Raw genomic sequence first — 22,864 nt, 5'->3', positions numbered from 1 at the left:
CAAATCAGAATATTTCTAGCTGTGACCTTCTACAAAATCAAGGTGAGAAGTAAAGATTGTTTCCTTGGTTGGGTGCGGTGGCTCACGCCTGTAATCCCAGCACTTTGGGAGGCCAAGGCGGACGGATCACGACGTCAGCAGATCGAGACCATCCTGGCTAACATGGTGAAACCCCGTCTCTACCAAAAATACAAAAAATTAGCCGGGCGAGGTGGTGGGCGCCTGTAGTCCCAGCTACTCGGGAGGCTGAGGCAGGAGAATGGCGTGAACCCGGGAGGCGGAGGTTGCAGTGAGCTGAGATCCAGCCACTGCACTCCAGTCTGGGCGACGGAGACCCCGTTTCAAAAAAAAAAAAAAAAAAAAAAAAAAGACTGTTTCCTCTAGTGGGACTCCTCTACAGGCAGAAAATGTCTTTGGCATCTTGGCAGAGGTATCTGCCTTACAGGAGGGCCTCGAGATTCCACTCTGCTCAGAAGAAAGGATCTGGTCCACCACAGTACAAAATTTCTTCCACGCTGAAGTAACTCTACTCTTATAATACCCATGTATTTCCTCACAGAAGCCAACAGTTTCTAGACTAAGTGAACACCATTACCTCCTCCACAGGTTGCTGAGCAAGGAAAGAAATCCGTCTCCCTCCATCGGTGGATGATGGGTTGATAGAAGATGAACTGGACTGTACTGTCAATGGAGCCCGAGTTACGAATCTGCAGGAGTCAACAGGAAAGTAAAAGAAGTAATGTGACAGTGCGGTGCTTTCTGGTCCCTTGCAGCTTTGAACAAGAGTATATGGTAGTGTTGATGGTTTTAGGCTGTGTGAGGGACTGCATCAGGGGAGAAATGGCAATGGCAGTATCATTGATCCTACCATTTCACCAGTGAATGGTCCTTGTATGAGCTTTCACTATCATTATCTTCTCAGTTCTGTTGCCACAGAACAAGGGAGAGCAATATCTCAATTTATGATTTCACTATCATCTTAATCCAAGCTGGTATTCCTTTTCTGTCCTTTATTTCCAACCTCTTTGGCATAATAGATAAAATTATGTGGATTTTAAAATGTAGATTCAGAAATAGACAATTTGTTCTAAGACAATTATATACTGCAGAAAATATACTGGTTTTGGTTAAGAAAAAAGAAGAGTTGAACAATTAAATAACACTGCCCATTCAGAGACACATACTGGGCTTCTTGTCAATTTAGTGATTCACATATTTGAGTGTGCGAAGTTACCAACTAGATGCTGGCTAAAATGCAAATTTCTGGGCCCATGTCTAGAGAACTAGGTAACTCAAATGTTGATGGTTTAAGAATAAAACTGAAAAACACAAATTTATGTTATAAAAACAATTATTTACTTAAAAACAATTTATTTACTTTCACATAAAACTGGTGCTTAATGGAAATTACAACTTCTTTTTTTCTTTTTTTTTTAAGGGGATATGTGAGTATGTGAGACAAGTCCTTAACGGTTCTTAAGAGTACAAGGTTGAGAAAACATACTCAAACTGAAGAGAAGGAAAAAGTACCTTATGTCAACAATTTCATGAAGACAGAATGATACAACATTTAGACTGTTGGACAAGGTTTGGACTACTTCCTATAAGGAGGTTCCAAGGACAATTGAGAGGATTACTTCTTACTCTACATTACAACAATTAGAGAAGTATCAGAGTCCAACTGAACCACCTGCCCCAAGTCTTTTTTAAGTGTTTTTAAGTCTTACCATTTTCTTAATTGCCCGTAATGTAGGACACATTGATGGATTTGGCCTTCAGATTATTTTAAGGACAGTCTTATTTCTGTGCCACTTAATTTAACAAGTGGATTAAACATCTAGAATGCAGGGAGAAAATAAGAATATTGAAGAAACAGGGCCAAGAAAAATTGATGGATGCTAAACTCTACATCAGTTTTTGGAGTTTAGATGGGAATATGCAAAAGTTTCCCAGAAAGTCTGAGAGAGGTGGAAAGAAGGAAGAGAGAAACCCTATAGAATGTCTCATATTACCCCGGGATTTTGACCTGTAGATCATTCACGTATTTTCCAATTAGAATAAACAGTGATACCACTCCCTACTTTAAAACAAAAACAGCTGAAGCAATACAGTGTCTTTCACAAAAAAAAGAGCACTGCCTATAGATTCCTATTTCCCATTTCTATGTGTCAGATGCAAGGGTACCTAATTGCTTGCTTAGGGGTGTAGTATTAATCATACTCCTTGGAAAGTTCTTTTTAAAAACTTTTTTTTAAGCTTACAAAAGTCTCTAGCTCTCTTGGGATGTGTGGTTATCACACTGGAAAGCTATTAGAAAAAAACTTTCATTTAAACATAAGATTCATGAAAAAATAAAAGACCAGAACGTTTGTTTAGATTCAAAGAGATGAGTTTTTTGTTTGTTTGCTTTGTTTTTTGCTTTTTCTGTTTGTTTTTGCAGGTGTTCTTTTTGGAATGCTAACCTGAGTCCTGGGAAGTAAGGGAAAAAATCTTAGCTTCCTACAGCCAAAGTGAGGAGGATATAACATCATAATACTTGGAGAAACTCTGTTCTAGAAAGCTTCAGTTTGACACATTTGGTTTAGGGAGCTAAACACATCTGGTATATGTAATTTTGACCTCCTTATGCTAATAAAAAAGAGTATTCAAACCAAACTCTTCTTCCTATAATCACAATGTTTTAGTGTTTCTAATTCAACACAATGATTTTTCACACTAACATGAAAAAACAAGACAAAAACTTTTCCATAGCGATTGACTGCACTGTCATGACAGAGCTGGAAGACCATAGAAATGTGTATGGGGGGTTATGGTTGAGCTTTAATTCCATGTAAAATCCAAGGAGTCAAGGAGATATCATAAGCACATGAAAACATCATTAAGCACACAAAGGCTTTTCCAGATAAAGCACTGTGAAAGCACCTTTTCCTTTTTCATTGGGAAAAGGCAATTTGTGAGCTTTGGGATATTCCCTAAGTTTCTTTCTCTCATTGATGTAGAAACTGTTGCCTCAGATGGGCCAGTAAGGGGACTGGCAATCAGGGGTCCCCCCAACCTGGCTTAGCTCTTCAGTCGCTGCTCTCACGAGGACAGGGAGGCAAGAGGAACCCACAAGTGAGCCACTACTGTGTACCTCTGAGCTGGGATCCACAGTGTTATGTGACTTGGTCACACTGCTCTCAGAGCAACAGGGATGTCATGACTTTGGAAAGCTTGGAAACAGTGAACATACATCAGTATGCCTGCTAGGGAGAGAATAACATGAAAAACTGGTACATCTGTTTATTAAATGTGTCAGTCTACTAGACTCAATTTTGGGTTGCTCTGGTAGTTGACAGTGATACTGTATCCTCAGGAACTGCTGTTAAGACTATTTTAAAATGTTTTTGTTTGGGCTTGAAAAGATATGCAACAAAAATAAAATCTTCCTTATAGCAGTTATATATCTATAAATACCACATTTTGAAATAATTGTTATCTTATCATCTTTCTCCTTCATATTCTATAAACTCCATGGAGGCAGGTACATTTATCCTGCTCATCACTTTTCAGTGTCATCTACAATGTCTGGCACATAGTAGGTATCCAAATAATGGCTGAATAAACAAATGCGTTAATGAACAAACTATTGAATTATATACCTTTCAGGTAATTTTGGAATTTCAAACTATTATATGTGATAAATTACTTAATGAGTCATTATCTTTTTATATATATCTGCCAGTTTCCTTGAAGATGTTACTGATCACTTGATCATCAGATGATACCGTTTCATAAAAAGAAACTGTATTATTACAAAACAATGTTTATCCAAGAGCACTTTGTTTTGAGATGGAGTCTCACTCTGTCACCCAGGGTGGAGTGAAGTGGCAGGATCTTGGCTCACTGCAACCTCCACCTCCCAGGTTCAAGTGATTCTCCTGCTTCAACCTCCCGAGTAGCTGGGATTACAGGTGTCCACCACCACACCCAGCTAATTTTTTGCATTTTTAGTAGAGACGAAGTTTTGCCATGTTGGCAAGGCAGGTCTCGAACTCCTGATCTCAGGTGATCCACCTGCCTCGGCCTCCCAAAGTGTTGGGATTACAGGCATGAGCCACCACACCCAACCCCAAGAGCACTTTCTACCCTCCTTGGAAGGCTGTCTTTTTAGGCAGGATAGTATAGTGAAGAGGGCTTGCCAAAAGGCTACTTACTTTGGGAATGAAACAGATTCAGTCGTCTTGCTGTTTGAAATACCTGATAATTTTAACAGTTGGAAATGCTAAGATTAGGCATTAGTAGATTAGAAATGATTTTAAAACTATTAGTACCAACTTTACCTCTATACTTCTTATAGAGTTTTCTAGTTTTTCTAGAACTCCAGACCTCCATATTGGAAAATAGTGCAGTTCAGCCCATAGACCCCTAGCTCAGAGTTTTTCTTTTTTTTTTTTTCTTTTTCACAGAAATGGGATCTCTCACTAAGTTGCCCAGGCTAGTCTCAAACTCCTGAGCTCAAGCAGTCCTCTTGCCTCAGCTCCCAGAAGTGCTGGGATTCCAGGCATGAGCCACTGTGCCCAACCTACCTAGCTCAGGGTGGTGATTAATGCTGCTCCCCAACCTTGAGTAGGGCAGTAGATCAGAGATGCTTCTCTGGAAACAACAGGTATAACGTTGTCTAAAGAACAAAGAGGGTGGCAAAGATTTGTCAGGAAGGAGATACTGAGTGGCAAAGCAGACTGCAGCCTACTTGAAGGACTGTCCCAGTGGTGAGATGGAGGACAAGGACAGGAAACCAATCACCAGAACTAAGCTTAGTACTGTGGTGGTGGGGAGCGAGGCAGGATTGGGCAGAGATCTGCAGCTCTCAAGAGTGAAAGAAAGATGAGGAACTAGTTCTCTGTCTCTACATCCTAAACCCAGCTGTGTGATTGGCAAAACAATGTGTGAAATCTGATAAGAAATGCAGTATATTCTGATTAGCTCAGTTCGAAATGCTTGGCATCTATCAGCAAAAGGGGCATATTTATTGGCGGAGTCACTACCCGTAAAAGTTGGGTAGGAAGGAAAATGAACCAGTACTTACTATTCACTTCTTTTCTTTCCTACGGTTGACTTAAACTTTTCCTCTCAAGAACACATGGCTTAGGACAATGGTTTTCCCTTCTATAAGCACGGGTTGACGGAAATGGGGAGACTGTCTAGAAACAGGCTGGGTGTCAGGGCGAAACCAATCTGGGATTAAATATTGGCCAATGCTCAGCCTCCAGTGGATAAAAGAATTGGTTACAGATGCTCCTCAACTTACAATGGGGTTATATCCCGATAAACCCATCGTAAGTTGAAAATACTGTAAGTTGAAAATGCATTTAATACACCTCACTTACCAAATATCCCAGCTTCCCCACATCTACCTTAAATGTGCTCAGAACACCTATGCTGGGCTACAGTTGGGCAAAATCATCCAACACAAAGCATGTTTTCTAATAAAGTGTTGAATATTTCATATAATTTATTAAGTACTGTGCTAAAAGTGAAAAACAGAATGGTTGTATGGGTACTTGAAATGCATTTTCTACTGAATGTATATTGCTGTGGCACCAAAACAAAGTCAAAAATTTGTTGTTGGTTATTGTAAGTAGAGGACTAACTGTATTTCAATCCTACCCAAGATTTACAGGCTGCCCAAGTATCATAAAGGCTTTCTTTCTTTCTGTTTTTTTCTTTTTCTTTTTTTTTTTTGAGATGGAGTTTTGCTCTTGTCACCCAAGCTGGAGTGCAATGGTGCAATCTCTGCAACCTCTGCCTCCTGGATTCAAGCGATTCTCCTGCCTCAGCCTCCTGAGTAGCTGGGATCACAGGTGCCTACCACCACACCCAGCCAATTCTTGTATTTTTAGTAGAAATGGGGTTTCACCATTTTGGCCAGGCTGGTCTTGAACTCCTGACTTCAAGTGATCCACCCACCACAAAGGCTTTCTTAGGCATATTAGCTTGTAGTGCATATCTATAGTTTTCACTATGTGTCTTTTTTTCTTTAGTATTCAATGGTATGTATCATTATTTCAAAATGTCTATATAGAGAGACAATTATATATATTTTATAAAATTATATGTATAAAATTATACATATAATTTTATAAACTTACTTAATAAATTCCCATTATTTTGCACATGGGATTTCTCTCCAGACTCCTTGTATTGTTTCCTCTTATAATAAAAATAAGTTTTGTATCCTGAATTGTATGCAAGGTTATGTTCAAGTCTGTCTAGAACAAAATATGAAGGTGTCGTCTTTGCCTAATACTCTAACTGATACAAGTAAAAATCACAAAGTTTCTGTTCCCTTAGAATTCTCAAAGATGCTATTTTGGTAACAATCGGAATGATGCCAATCTTCCTAACCAAATTTTCCAACTATATACATGCAATACCTTTTTAAAATTGTCCTCTGCAGGAAATAAGTGTTCTCTTGTTTTCAGTGCATGAATTATGAGTTAGTGCTCTTAGATCTGAGTATGCTATTGCTTTCTCTTCTGCTGTGTGTTTCTGCTACTTTTGTAGCTTAGATACTTATCAGTGACTTTCTTCTCTGTCTAATATGGCTTTCTGCAGAGATCTTTCAAATGGGCAAAACCAGAATATGTACCAAAATATCTTAGCTGCTTTTACAGGTAGAGCTGAGTTGGAGGTTCTAATGAAGAATGGACCTATGACTGAGAAGGACTCTTCTACCTGGAAAAGTCATTCTCTTTCCTTGGGTCTGCAGCTTCAGAAAAGATGCACATGGCATAGTAAGGGAGGCAGGGGATACTAAGCCAGCCAGTTATCCAGATGATGGCCAGATCACCTCTAATAATTAATGTACTGACAGATGTCACCGCCAGTCTGCTCTCATAGCCATTTATCTTAATGGCTACATCTGCCAAATTGTTCCTGGGTATATCACTGGTAAATGCATCAGCCTCTCACCATCTTCAGCAAAGCAGCTTCCTGCTGTTGTTTAGATAGAGTATAGTGATTTGTTTGACTGAAAGTTAAAGTGTTTCAAAAAGATGGAAAGTAAGTAATTTGGATCTATCCACTTTTATACACATTATCTCATTTAATCCCCCACAAGGGCTCCTTCAGGAGTGAGGAGTATTTTATTACCATTTCATAAAGGAGTAAACAGGTTCGGGGAGGCAAAGCAATATTCTTGAGGTCACACACCCAGTAAGCATCAGATTATCTATTCTACCACACTAAACTGCCATTGTCAAAATGTATGTAGAGCCAACGAAACAAGTTTAAAATTTTTAGAAGAAATGCTCCTCTAAGAAGCAAGAGGAGAATTCAGTCTAGTTTTAAAGGTGGCAAGAGAAGTATATTCCAAAATGTTATTTTGGAAACAAGGGCAATATATAACAATTGCTCACTGTCAGAAAATCTTCCTTTTGCACAAAAAAGTCTTTTCCTTTTAAAGAAACAAAAATGGTATTTTGGCAACAAAATTTCATGGAGATACTGACAAGTGGCCATTCTGATTCCTGCATATCTTTTTCAAAAAGCAATGTGGTGCTTAAATTAATATATAATGCATCCACCAAAGAACTGTTAGAACTAATCAATAAATTCAGTAAAGTTGCAGGATAAAAAAATCAACATATAAACATCAGTAGCATTTCTATACACTAATAACAAACCATTCAAAAAAGAAATTAAGGAAACAATCCCATTTATAATAGCTACCAAAAACCCCCAATATTTAGGAGTAAATTTAATCAAGAAAGTGAAAGACACTGAAAACTATAAAACATTGATGAAAAAATTGAAGACAACACAAAGTAATGGAAATATATCCTGTGTTCATGAATTGAAAGAATTAATATTGTTAAATGTCCATACTACCCAACACTATCTACAGATTTAATGCAATCTCCATGAAAATTCCAATAACATTTTTCACAGAAATAGAAAAAACCCCTAAAATTAAAATGGAATTACAAAATACCCCAAATAGCCAAAGTAATCTAGAATAAAAAAGAAAAAAGCTAAAGGCATCATACAACCTGATTTCAAAATCTACTGAAAAGCTATAGTAATCAAAACACCATGGTACCAGTCTAAAAACAAACACATAGACCAATTAAACCAAAGACAGCCCAGACATTACTCCACAAATTTAAGGTCAATTGATTTTCTGACAAAGTTGCTGAGAAAAGGACAGTATTGTTTGGAAAAACTTCCATATGTGGAAGAATGAAATCAGACCCGTATCTCACACTATACACAAAAATCAACTTAAAATGGATTAAAGACTTAAATGTAAGACCTGAAACTATAAAAGTACTAGAAGAAAACATACTGACAATCTTCAATTAATCTGGGCAATTTTTGGAATATGACCCCAAAGTACAGGCAACAAAAGCAAAAATAGAAAAAGCTTCTGCACGGTGAAGGAAACAATCAACAGAGTGAAGAGACAACCTACAGAATGGGAAAAAAATGTGCAAATCACACATCTGATAAGGGGTTAATATCCAAAATATACAAGAAACTCAACTCAATAGCAAGAAAACAATCTGACTGAAAAACGAACAAAGGATCTGAATAGATTTTTCTCAAAAGAAGACATACAAATGGCCAACAAGCATATTTTAAAATACTCAACATCATTAATTATCAGGAAAAGGCATTCAATACTATGATATCACCTTACACCTAACAGAATTGCCATTATCAAAAAGACAAAAGATAGGTGTTGGCACGGATATAGAGAAAAGGGAACCCTTGGATACTATAGGTGGGAATGTAAATTGATTCAGCCATTGTAGAAAACAGTATAAAGATTTCTTTAAAAATTTGAAAAATAGAACTACCATATGATCCAGCAATCTCACTCCTGGGTATATATTCAAAGGAAACGAAATCAGTATGTTGAAGAGATATCTATACTCTCATGTTCACTGCAGCACTAGTCACAAGAGCCAAGATGTGAAATCATCCTAGATGTTCATCAACAGACAGATAAACAAAACATAGTATATATGCACAATGGAATACTATTCAGCCTTAAAAACAGAAAATCCTGTCATTTTGACAATGTGGGTGAACCTGGAGAACATTATGTTAAATGAAATAAACTAGGCCCAGAAAGACAAATACTGTGTGATATTAATAATATTTCTACGTCCAATCTAAAACAATTGACCCAATAGAAACACAGAGTAGAATGTTGGCTGCCAGGAGGTTGGAGTGGAAGTGAATTGTGGGGGAAATGTTGGTCAAAAGATACGAAATTTCAATTAGGAGGAATAAGTTCAAGAGATCTATCTACAACATGGTGGCTGCAGTTAATAACAATGTATTGTATTTGTGAAAATTGCCAAGAGATAGATTTTAAGTGTTCTCAGTACATTACTGGGTATATACCCAAAGGATTATAAATCATGCTGCTATAAAGACACGTGCACACGTATGTTTATTGTGGCACTATTCACAACAGCAAAGACTTGGAACCAGCGCAAATGTCCATCAATGACAGACTGGATTAAGAAAATGTGGCACATATACACCATGGAATACTATGCAGCCATAAAAAAGGATGAGTTTGTGTCCTTTGTAGGGACGTGGATGCAGCTGGAAACCATCATTCTCAGCAAATTATCGCAAGAACAGAAAACCAAACACTGCATGTTCTCACTCATAGGTGGGAATTGAACAATGAGATCACTTGGACACAGGAAGGGGAACATCACACACCGGGGCCTGTCATGGGGTTGGGGGAGAAGGGAGGGATAGCATTAGGAGATATACCTAATGTAAATGATGAGTTAATGGGTGCAGCATGCCAACATGGCACATGTATATATATGTAACAAACCTGCACATTGTGCACATGTACCCTAGAACTTAAAGTATAATAAAAAAATTGATAAATATGTGAATACATACATTAATTAGCTCAGTTCAGCTGTTCCACAAAGTATACATATTTGAAAACATGTTGTATATGATGAATATACAGTTTTTACTTGTCAATTAAAAATTAATTAATAAAAAATAAAAGAGAACTTGTTTCAATTAGACTGTTTTAAGAGACATGTCCACATCTCAAAAGTAAAATCCTTCCATGCCTTTTTAAAAAAAATCTTCAAATAGCCATTGGACAGCTCTCTGTGAAGAACCAGATACTCATGGCCTCTGTGTAAGCACCACACTGATGGCTTTCTGCTCTATGTTTGGTTTATTCCACTTTCTGAGTCACCTGACTTCATATACCAGATCGCCAGGGTAATGACCTCATCTCAAGGATGATGCTATTTTGCTTATTGTGAAGATGGATTTCAGTGTTTCTAATGACGCTTATCAAGGTGAGATTGGTTTGAGACTTGAGTAAATGGCCATTTAAATCTATAAAGAGGATTTGATTAATCAACTATATATGTGTGTTATATACATAATGCAAAAGAGACTATATTTGAATGCTACTGAAAGCTTAATTCATATGAGATATATATAATTATAATACTTAAATCATGAAAAATAATAGTAATATCTTATTTTCAGCTATTTGATGAAAATTAGGGAACATTGTTTCATTATGAAGTACTAGAAAAAAAGATCATTTTCTTCTTTTTTTCTCTATATACTTCAATTATCTGGCTTATTTTAAAGTTTAAGCAAATTAATTTAAGAATGACATTATCTATCTTAGAATAACTTTACATTTATTTGATTCCCAGTGTTTTCTAATGAAACACTAAAGAAAAAGATATATATTCTTAGAAGCAATACAAACTATTGAAAGCATTCCGGACCAGAAGTAAAGAGATGTGATTAGAGATGTGATTTTCAGTGCTGGCTTCCCATCAGTGTGAACTCAGGCAAGTCACTCAAATTTCCTGAAGCTAAGTTTCCTTGTGGGTATAACAGAGATGTCCGCATCTGCTCTATTTAAACAACTGTTGGGTGGCAAAAATTCTTCATTCATCCAGCACTTGTTAGTGCTTATTGGGTTCTTCTCATGGAGATATGAAGACAAATACAATTCAGTTTCTTCCCTCAAGGAACACAGAGGTGGGGAGATACAGACAGAAATTTGGGGTAGAGTCAAAGAATACTCCTAGAAGGAGGAGATCTTGAAGAAGAAGTAAGAGGTAGTGAAAAGAATGGAAGAAGACACGATAAGAGCATTCCAGGTAGAGGGCACAGCATCCTGCAAAGGTAATGAGTTATGAGAGTGTAAGGTGCTGGGGGACCTGTCCATCATTCAGGGCTGAAACAGAAGGGGAAAAGTCCAAGGTGAGGTTGGAAAAGTGGGCACAATCCAGCTAAATGAGAGTAACAGATGCTGTGCTATGGATTTGTCTTCTAACCTAGAGGCAATGAGTGAAGGTGAGGGGTTATGAAGAATTAGGGAAGGGGTTTTAGGAAATGCACTCTGAAGGTAACATAGGCAATGAAATCAGAGGCTGGGAAATTAGCTCAGGGTCCATGGTACTAGTTCAGATGACAAAAAGTAAAGGCCTGTGCTAACACAGCGGCAGCAAGGATAAAGGAGAAAAACCAATGTTGAGAGACAGTTTGGATGAAGCCTGACTGGCGGCACATAGAAGGGAAAATCAGGGTGAATCAAAGGTTTCTCACTTGCCTGGGTAGACAGTGTCTTAATTTGTAAGACTAAAAAAATAAAGATGTTAAAGCAGGTATCTGGGGCTCAAGTTAAACTTAGGCATGTTGGGCTTCTTGTGCCTATTATCCAAGTGGTGAGGTGCAGAAGGCAACTGGATAGATGTAACACATTTGACAATGCTGTGAGCTGTTCCAATGTAAGTAATATTGCTTGAATCCAGTTACATAATTTCAGTATGTGTATTAACTCTCACAAGGCCACTAGGGAAATTACTATAGTATACGTGGTCTATTTAATGGTACTCCAAGGGCTTCAAAGAATAAAGACATCTTTCACTTCTTTACTGGATTTTCTTGCTTAACGGAAATCATTTAACTACCTACAGCATCATTTCTATTGTGAGCTACCTCTGATGGCTTGTAGCTTCTTGCTCACGTTCCCGTGGCTGGCGTCTGGACTGGATTAAAGAGAACTACCATGCAGATGGAGACAGAGGATAGTATTCTGGAACCTTTCTCCCTCCAACCTTACTGCCTATTGTATTTTTCTATAAGCATTCTTACTTCCAGCTGCCATGGGGTCATCAAGCTTTAGCTTAAATCAAAGGTCCTCTGGCTCCAGGTCCCATGATGAAAAATTTATGGAGTCCTGGACACATTACAAGTTTTACAGCTTTACAGCTGAAATCCTTCAGGTCCTCCTGACCTACTGAAGGAAAAAATATGTTTTATTTTATTGTGATTCCCAAATGTTCTTCTAGTGTGTACATTTTTCCAGCAGAATGTGCATGTAGCTTCCAGCAATGTGTTTTATATTACCTTGAAGAGTAGGGAAGCTCTGATGGAAGGAAACAACTTAGTTTTCTTGCCAGTGCAAAAGAAAACAGAACTTGCCATTGGAAGCATGATGAGTTGACCAAGTCTGTGGATAATCGGTTTGTTTTTCTCTTTTACTGAGGATAGCCTATATAAGTCAATGACTGTATCCAAACTATTTTAAAAACAATCTATAGCCACCAACTTATCATACATCAGCTTCTTAGGTGGGGTTATTTTATTAATTATAAAGATTGTATTAATTATATAATAAAGACTTCCTATGACCTGAAAATATCATATGTTCTCATAAAGTCCAGGATGAAGCTAGCTCAACACCCTCAGATTAAACATTTCCTGGGTGACAAACAGGCTTTCCAAACATATGTCAGAACCCAAAGTCTCTCTCTGCTCAGGAAATTATAAGTAACATCAGTTTGGATGTGGCTTGAAAAGGAGGTATCTAAACTGGGCTCACCTTGACAATGAAATCTGCTGTGAGTGGTCCAGCCATTCTCAGTATCTCTTTGTCTGGAAATTTCTGGAAGTCCACACTAGAATTGTCCACAAGAAAAGTTCCTGTGGAGCTGAGACTGTTTTCACCTTTAGCCCCCTGGAGGGTTTTGGTTTCCAGATCTACATAATCAAACACATGAAGATGAGAGAAAGATGTTCCTAGGGCAACCACAGGCAAGCACATTTCATGCAACAATGTTTAGAGCTAGGTAAGGGAGACACATCATTCTTTATATGACTGACAAAATTGAAACTGTGATATCAACAAAATATATAGGCACTGCTGAGTCACATAGGAATGTATGCTGCAATTGAAATTATTTTAAAAGTCATTAGCCAGGCATTCAAGGGTTCCTGTCAAAAAAATCTTTGACTCTCCAGATGACATTATTTGGGCACCCTACTTTACTGCAACCCTATTCTTTTGAGTAAACCAATTCTCATACGTCTCTTTTTGACTACAATCTTGATGGCCCTCAGCCTAGGATACGCTCCAGTTTTCTTTTTGCTCTACAAGATCCAGGGTGTATCTCTGAGTTGCCTCAGTACCTGTATGACTTTATATTAGTGCATTAACCTGTGCTTATTTATACTTTCTGGTTACTTACTGCACTGATGCTATTGCTCAAAATGAAGAAACAATAGTCACATAAGAACAGGAGCTACCATTTTCAGTATTCTCTCTTTTTAAAATTCATTTTAATACTTAGCTTAGTTTTATGCAAATATAAGATATTTCATAAGTGCTTAAGATAGAAAAAAAAAACCCTTTATTTCTGGAGCATTCAAATCCAGATTTGGCCAATGACAAAGCCTATGAAGCATGTTTTGTTGTAGAAAATCAGAGCACGCTGGGGATGATGGTAATTATGATGTGCGTTTCAGAGAAGACTAAGTTCTCATGTCACTGAGGGGTGATTTAGAACAACTGTCTGTTGTGTTGCATGAAGAAAGATGGATGGACTAAAGCTAATGGTTTCCAAAACTTGACAAGAACGTTTGGTTTTGGCAAAGATTCTTCAGCAGAAAAATGGGAGTGCTTGGGTGGGGCTCTGGGTTAAAACAATTTTAAGGTCTCTGGGCGCACTCAAGTACCTAGATACTTGTATTACATTATTGTAGAGGTGGTCTACTTGTAGTTCTCTACTGCAAGGAATATCAACAGCTGGAAAATCTTGGTCTTCAGTTAAATGCCCAGTGACTCTCAGATGAAGTCTGTGAAGCCCTTCTTCTAGAGTAGACAAGACTTCACTCCCTTTCCTCAGAACAGAGGGGATCCCACTGAAGAATATAGGGCACATCAAGGGAATATTGGAGGGAAGAAATCACAGTTGTTGTCATAGGGGAAAGCAACTGCACTAAATCTCCTTCCTCTAGCCTTCGTTTCTCAAACTGCCTCACAGGCACTTGTAGAAATATTTCTAGGACATCAGTTAACTTAGTTTTAGAAAAATCTTGCAGTTTGATCTGAGCTCCTGATTCCATTTTATCAAGAGGCTTACAGCTGTCCTTCTCAAGGTACATCTCATTAAAGATGAGCCAAGGGGGCAGACTAGATTGCCTCATCTTATTCTGGTTTGGTCCAAAATATTTAAGGTTGATTTTGCACTATACCAGCTTCTGGAAATGAAGGGCAAAAGAGCTACAAGAGAAGCAGGGTATCCTTTACTCCCACATTCATTTTGCTGAATTATATTTCAAATATAAAAAAAGAACACACAAGGAAAAATAATTTAGTTATACATATGCTACCAATAGTATGTTTGTTGGGAGAGAAAAGCAGATTCCAGTTTGCTTTTCATCAAATCTTTAGGATAATTAAATCAAACAAGGCCAATTCTTCAGCTTCTTTGTGATCACATAATTAGGAAATCTAGGAGACTAATACATTCATAAAAATAAATTTTCACGGCTGGGCGCAGTGGCTCAAGCCTGTAATCCCAGCACTTTGGGAGGCCGAGATGGGCAGATCACGAGGTCAGGAGATCGAGACCATCCTGGCTAACACGGTGAAACCCCGTCTCTACTAAAAAATACAAAAAACTAGCCGGACGAGGTGGCGGGCGCCTGTAGTCCCAGCTACTCGGGAGGCTGAGGCAGGAGAATGGCGTAAACCCGGGAGGCGGAGCTTGCAGTGAGCCGAGATCGCGCCACAGCACTCTAGCCTGGGCCACAGAGCGAGACTCCGTCTCAAAAAAAAAAAAAAAAAAAAAAAAAAATTCCCTCTTCAATCTATTCCTATGGGTTCTTTCTTCTGCAATGAAGAGTCAGTCCCCCACTTGGTGATGATATTGGCCTGAATATTTTATTCCAGTATCTGTTACTGCTCACAAAAGTACTGCTTTTGAGTGGGGTTGTTACATTAGAAGTTAGCTGTCTCCAATTCTCAAATGGGGAAAAATGAATCATTTGAATGGTAATAATACACACACATACATTATCTCTTCACATGCGAACACCATATTTTACAGGGTTGTTCAGGATTAGAAACACACTTGAATCCATAGAAGGTACTTATCAGCATTTTTTGGTTTTGCCTGAACTGTACCTTACTTATTCTTTTACTTCACATGGCCTTTCAAATCCCACCTCTTCCATGAAATGTATTTATTTTTATATTTAGAAAGACTACTGTAGGCGATCTTGACTTTTATGGGCTTCAATTTGTCTTCCTCTTGTTTGCCTTTTTAGCATGATTTCATTCATAATCCAATTACTGAAAAATAATACTTGCTATCTAAATTGGTTTCACAGACATTTGTGTGGGAGGGGAGAAAGGACAGATGATACACGGCTTTGTGGAAACCCAGGAACAATCATTGGAGGAGATCAGAAATGCTCAAGGAACCAACTGAAGTGAAGCCTTTCAGTGAAATGGAATTTTACAGAAAATGCTATCATATCCCCTCTCATCCTCTTCTTTGTTTATAGCCTATAATTTTCTTCCTGTAATTTACAGCTCTGTATCTAAACAACACTAAATAATAAGAAATAGGTGGCTCTGTACTGCTGCCGTGGCATGATTGAAGATCAATTTTTGCACAGATCCTGGAGGGGCCATGCTGCCATTTGGTCTTTGGGGTCATGATTACCATTTAATCCTGAATCCCAGTAGCTTTCTTTAAGATATGAGGGCCCTGAATTTTTCTTTAATACATGGGATGCTTAATTACACCACGATGGTTTTCTTTAAATGCTACAGTGTTAAGGTTGTTTGGTGTTTCTATGTTCCTCTGGATTGATGAAGTAATGAAACATGAAAGTAGGTAGAAAAAGAGAATGAATGAAGAAGAGAGAAGGGGGGGTTAGAAGAAAGAAGAAAAAAGGAGAGGGAAGGCAAAAAAGATTGAGATTGGAAAGGAAGAAGAGAGGGAATGAGATATAATACAAGAGCAGAAACATGTGCTTAACCCATCAACAACCCATTGGGAGCATCTATTTTGTATTTTTCAGGATGACTGTGGTTAAAGATAATTACCACAGGGCTTTCTGCCATCTCATCAGGCAGCTAAAAGATAAACAGAAGCACTCAAAATATCATATTATGATAGAGTAGAAAGATGTGTATTCTTGTGTTTTAATCTTTTCTGGGAACACAAAATAAATAATAATGACTACAATTCCCAATTCCCAAAGGAAAACAACAGAGTTACTTACACAAGTGATCAGGACCTTTTAAGACAAGGCGAACATGTCTGCTTCCATAGGGAATCGCAACCACAGCGTCATCCGCTAGAGAGAGACAAAGCGAAATCTTAAAGCACGTCACTTGACACAAAATTATTGATCGCCTTCTAAATAAAGGCATGGACTTACATACCTTAAAAATTACAGTTTTTTAAGTGTTTGAAATGTGAAGGCCATTATTTAGAAACTAACATTTTCACTTTCCTCAAAATAAAATATGCCAAAGATGCTAGTCACTAGTTAACTCCTGGAGGATGTGGCCTTTTAAAAAATAGGAATTTTGATATACTGAAAAATCAGTTTGCAAGTTTTCATTTTTGATTTTAAAATCTGGTCTTATATGATCAAAAACACTTGTGCTGATTAAAACATAAAAATACATTCTAATGTTCAAAGGATGAATTTATTACATCAAAATCTGGACTTCTCTCCAGCAGAGTATCCTGGATGAGCAGAACAGATAAGAGAAAGGGAAGATATATTTGTATGCTCTGAAACCCCAGGGGCAGAAATCATGCCTTCTAGTTCTTAAATATCCTTCACAACATCTATCCCTAAAACTATATGTAGTGAGTACCCCATAAATGTTTTTAACATTTCTCTACACACACTCTATTTAAAAATATTTTTTTAGAAATCGACTGAACCACAGATCACTTTATAATGGATTTCTTTTCACTCTATTTATAAATTGAGCTTAAATTCATTAGAAGCAGACATTTTTAAAAATTAGAGCTAATATGCATCTCAAATATATCATAGGTATTCTTATTCAGAACTCCATTTGTAATGACAGTATCTTATATTTTTATGGTGCTGTAGAGTTTCAATTTCACCTAAATTATACTATTTACTCCCTCACCCAAAACTTCTGACATTAGCATAGAGGATTTTCTGATAAAGAAATGAAATTTCTGGGAAGTATAATGCATAGTCTGAGATCAAATGGATAGGAAGGCACTTCAGAAGACAAGAGAAAGGTAGGTTTAAAAATATTTACCAGCATATTCAGAAGCCCTGTGTGATTCTTTGTTCATACTACTTATCTTATATATATATATATATATATATATTTTTTTTTTTTTTTTTTTTTGAGGTGTCCCCCTCTGTTGCCCAGGCTGGAGTGCAGTGGTGCCATCTTGGCTCAATGCAACCTTTGCTTCCCGGGTTCAAGCAATTCTTCTGCCTCAGCCTCCCAAGTATCTAGGATTACAGGTGCCTACCATCACACCCGGCTAATTTTTGTATTTTTAGTAGAGATGGGGTTTCACCATGTTGGCCAGGCTGGTCTCGAACTCCTGACCTCATGATCTGCCCACCTCAGCCTCCCAAAGTGCTGGGATTACAGGCGTGAGCCACTGCGCCAGGCCCTTATTATTATTATTATTTTGAGATAGGGTCTCACTTTGTCACCCAGACTAGAGTGCAGTGGCATGATCACAGCTCACTGCAGCCTCAGCTTGCCGGGCTCAAGAGATCCTCCTACTTCAGCACCCCAAGTAGCTGGGACTACAGGTGCACACCACTAGGCCTAGATAATTTTTGTAATTTTGTAGAGATGTGGTTTTGCCATGTTGCCTAGGCTTTTTTTGAACTCCTGAACTCATGAGATCCAATCTGCCTTGGCCTCCCAAAGTGCTGGGATTGCACAGGTAAGCCACTGCACCTGGCCTGTTCAGACATATTTTTTTAATAGTGTACATAATTATCCTATCATTGGCAGGATTTAGGTTAAATAAGAGAATCCCAATTGTTACTCAAGTTCTCTGAACCTAATATTATCATCCTATCTTTAGGAGAATTTAGTTTAAATTAGTGAATCTCAGAAGTTACCTGACTTCTCTGATCTTCAGTTTCCTCATTTGTAAAACAGGGAAAACAAAACTTGCCTTATACTATTGTTGTGACTAGATATAAATACAGACATGAATCTAGATATATGGATGTATAGCCTGGAACACAGTAAGTATTCTGTAAACATTATTTTCCTCCCTCTACTCCAAATCTCTTAAAGGACAGGGACTGAAAAACTATTTTTTATTGTGTTTCAACTCTCCAAGGCCCCTAGCACATTACCTGTTGAATGAGAAAGAAGAATCATATTCTCCCAATTCCTTCCTCAGAGAGGTTATATTATCAAGTTCTCTACAAAGTTGAATATTCCACTCATGCTAAAAGCTTATAGCTGTTTTTAATGGCATATGTTGTTGAATTTCAGAGAGCTAAGAGTTTGTGGTATATAAGAACAACAACAGAAAAAAAGTGTAAGGGGAACATAGAAAAGGAACAACAACAACAAAATGTTAGGACTAGGCCTACAGAGCTTTTTTTGTTTGTTTGCTTTTTGAGATGGAGTCTTACTTTGTTATCCAGGCTGGAGTGCAGTGGCTTGATTGCAATCTTGACCCACTGCAACCTCCACCACCTGGGTTCAAGCGATTCTCCTGCCTCAGCCTCAAGTAGCTGGGATTACAGACTCCTGCCACTGCACTCGGCTAATTTTTGTATTTTTTAGTAGAGATGGGGTTTCACCATCTTGGCCAGGCTGGTCTTGAACTCCCAACCTCATGATCCACCCACCTCGGCCTCCCAAAGTGCTGGGATTACTGGAGCGAGCCACCACGCCCGGCCAAGACTGGGCCTACAGAGCTTTAAATGCCTTGCATAAAGACATGACTTTTTAAGTTTGCAAAAGAAACTCAAAGCAGTTAAAACAATGGCACTTTCTAGAAATAGAAAGTCTTTGTTTACCCACAGGTCAAATAAAGTGCAAGTAAAAGGAAAGCTTTCTGTTTGGCCCTGCCATGCTCAGCAGCAGTCTTCTGACCCCCACACAGCTCATGCAGCCTCCCTCTTGCTCTGCTGGGAAGTGACTTGCATTCCATACAGTGGAACATTAATACCCTAGCTTTTGGCTGATGCTGTAGTATCTGTATGTTCCCTAAAGAAGACAGGGTGTGGTAATATTTGCATGGTCCCCAAAAAGAGAAGAACCTCCTAGAAAGTTGAAGAAGAGGGTATATGGAGAAAGTAGACCAGGTGAAAGAGTATTTTGTGATGCCCCTGGCACTCACCTAGTCAAGAGAAATGAAGCAACTCAGGCTGGTACAAACTGTAGCAGTTGGCAGCACATGGCACAGAACTAGGAAGAGCCACAGCCTTCTCTTATATATTATTCTGAAAAGGGCTGATGGACCCCTGGCAAGTCATTAAACGATCTGCAAATTCATTACTTTATTCCACAAATATTTTTTGAGGGTCTTTTAGTGTCAGGCTGCATGCTAGGTACTAGGGTTTCAGTGACAAAGAAGATAAACAAAGCACTAGTCCCACAAGATGGTCCTGAAAAAGGAATCTAAGATAAAACATGGGGGAAATACAAAATATTACACCCCACAGATGAAATTCCCAAAGCACATTCATTCATTTTTTAGGAGCCCTGCACCAAAGAAACCTATTTCAGTTTATTTAACCCATTGTATACCTAAGATGTTTATTCATAAAAACGTTTTCTTATGTGTGTCATCTGTTAAAGTCAGCTGATATATCTTAGAACATACGTAAAGTAACAGTACTCTTACTTTAACAAAAAACAAAATAGGAAAAACAATTAAAAATTTCATTTTCTGCATATTCATAAAAAGCCACTTTTGAGTTGTTTAGGTATTAATAATTGTCTCACTTGCTGATAAATCCTCAATGATTTGGGATGGATTGGAAGATGCTTCTACTTGGCATCTATTAGAATGTTGTGCACAGAGTGGTGTTTAAGATTTCTCAGGATGTGAGAGCAATTTGATTGCAACACCTGCCTCCTTGGTGATTAATGCCATTAGTATAGCTGGTGAGGCAGGGGCCACATCCTCTCCCACCGTGCTGCACATTCCTCTGGGTGCCCTTTCCTACAAAGGCGCACTGTTCTAGGATCAAGTGCATCTGCCCTAATCTATTCTGGCTTTGTTGACTGAACCATGATGCCAGTCTTCAGGACATATTTCTAGCTTATTAATCAACAATTCTAAATGATCTGCTCCAGATACCAGATAACTCCTTTCTCCATTCAACGGACAAACTTTCCGTGGGAATCATAAATTCTGTCATTTCATAGATATGGGTTGCAAATGTCTTTTCTCAAGAAAATCGTTCCCAAGGTTTGTATGTAAGAGAATTCTTTAAAAATTATTTATCTATATGTATATCACACAACTTTCTATATAGAACATTTTATATCTGTTTTAAAATCTTGTCATATGTGGATGTTCTGTGTGATTCACAGCTGTATCAGAGGAAGGTGATGAGGACAATATTTTGAAAAGACAGAATTTCCTATTCTGATATCTGAGTTTATCTTATTTTTAGATCCATTGATAAGTTCATGTTTTTAAAGACTCTTCCCTCTATGCCTATGGAGCTGATACTAAATTTTATTTTATTTTTAAAAATGAAAGAGCCATTTTAAAATACAATTGACCACATATAAAAATAGTTTGCCAATCTTGAGGAGATTTAAATGGTATATTTTACATCTTCATGACAGTTTTATTACTCTTAAAATACATCCAACAAAATAAGAAGTTGAGCATCTGAGGCTTTCAATTTTCTCCCTGGTTTATCTGTAATTGCACAACAGAAGATATATACTGGACAGGCCACATAAGATGCCCTCCTCATTCCCATCTGGAGGACTTCATCCTTCCATTTGCCTAGACCAGAAACCTTGGAGGCATCCTATACTTCATCTTTATATCTAATCAGTTAAAAAGTTCTATTGTCAAAATACCCTATTTCATTGATTCCAAGAGGGACAACTTTTCATGCCTTAACATATATGAAATCAGAATACATCTCACAATCAGTAGTATCTTATATTCTCACTCAGGCAATAATCCTGACATAGATACCTTTGCCTGCAGAGGTGATAACATCAAAACACCCAGTATCAGACTCACAAAATGAGTGTCAGCTGCTTGGGAGAAAGTACTAAGACAATATTGGAACACATTCAACCTCTAGGAATCAAATGGCTGTGGAGGTTGAGGGGAGATGAGGAATCAGAATTAGAGGTGCTTAACTACACTGCCACAGAAGGAGTCAAAAGCTGGCTAGCTCTGTGTAACTGCAGAGTGGAATGGAGAGCCCAGCACCAAGACTTCTGCTTCTGACAAAGATGAACTAACAGGAACCAGATTTAATATTCTGCCTAAAACAATTAAAGAGTCAGATGAAACCATGGTTTTTAAGTTAGTGAACATCAGGCAAACAAGGGCAGCAATTCTGTACACTCAGGAAACAAATCAGGTAAGGCCCAACATTGCCTCAGCTCACTGCCTTGGTAGAGTTCCCAGGCTACAGCTTTGGAAGTAGGAAGGCTAGTAGAGCTCAGTAGATTCCCTGAATTGAGGAGACAAAGCCAAGAGTCCAAGGAGACCAAAATGGTTAGAATTTCTGGGACAAAGTAACAGAAAGGAGAGAGCTATACAGGAAGCCAACTCTGGAGACCCAAGAGGGTTTCCTTAAAGTAGCCAGCAGCATAGCAATCAATACATAAGTGTGAGGAAATCACCTGGCCTGGGGTAAGAACTACACAAAAGAATTACAGAGAAGAGTACATGGTGCTCATACAGGGCTGAGAATAGTATCTTATCCCATCACCCAAAGTGACAAACTTTGTAAGTCATGGAACATTGAGTAGTATACTCAGAAAGGTCCTGCCTCAGTAAAAGGGTACAATTAGCTCTAGACCAAACATGGCTTTGGTCCTGTCTACCACATTTTAAGACCTCAAAGGTTCAAACTGATTTCAGTAACTTAACTGCTCCCAGAACACAGCTCAAGGATATTTATAGAAATACAAAAATATCTAGTACCCAAAAAAGTAAAATTTGTAATGTCTGGCATCCAGTCAAAAAATACGAGGCATGCAAAGAAACAAACAAAAAAAAAAATACAGCACATATTAAAGTGAAAAATCAATCAATCCAAACACAGAATGGACATTAAAATAGTTACTATAACGGTGTTCCATATGTTCATAAGGTCACATACTGAAAAATAAATCTCCAGATCCAGAAAATTTCACTGGGGCATGGTACCAACCACTTAAAGAAGAAATAACATCAATTCTATACAGTCTCCTCCAGAAAAAAGAAGACAAGAGATTACTTCTCAACTCATCATTTGAGGCCATTTTGTGCTAATACTAACACCAAACAAATACATAAAAGAATACGACTGACCAGTATCTCTC

At 38.0% G+C, this 22,864-nt stretch overlaps 1 protein-coding gene across 3 annotated transcripts in view; it reads right to left on the bottom strand.

Moving 5' to 3' along the window:
• The window catches only part of ADAMTSL1 (ADAMTS like 1), a 419,132-nt gene that overhangs the window by 238,128 nt on the left and 158,140 nt on the right, over positions 1–22,864 (bottom strand). For all 3 annotated transcript variants that reach the window (XM_007969153.3, XM_007969155.3, XM_007969154.3), the window contains exons 6-8: positions 16,588–16,662; positions 12,893–13,050; positions 596–707 (exon numbers count right to left, since the gene is read on the bottom strand). In XM_007969153.3, coding sequence (XP_007967344.3) covers positions 596–707; positions 12,893–13,050; positions 16,588–16,662 — 345 coding nt within the window. The remainder of the gene's footprint in view (positions 1–595; positions 708–12,892; positions 13,051–16,587; positions 16,663–22,864) is intronic.

This window comes from Chlorocebus sabaeus, chromosome 12 (genome assembly GCF_047675955.1).
Source record: "Chlorocebus sabaeus isolate Y175 chromosome 12, mChlSab1.0.hap1, whole genome shotgun sequence".
Classification (NCBI taxonomy): domain Eukaryota; kingdom Metazoa; phylum Chordata; class Mammalia; order Primates; family Cercopithecidae; genus Chlorocebus; species Chlorocebus sabaeus.
This window is presented reverse-complemented; position numbering and strand designations above follow the sequence as displayed.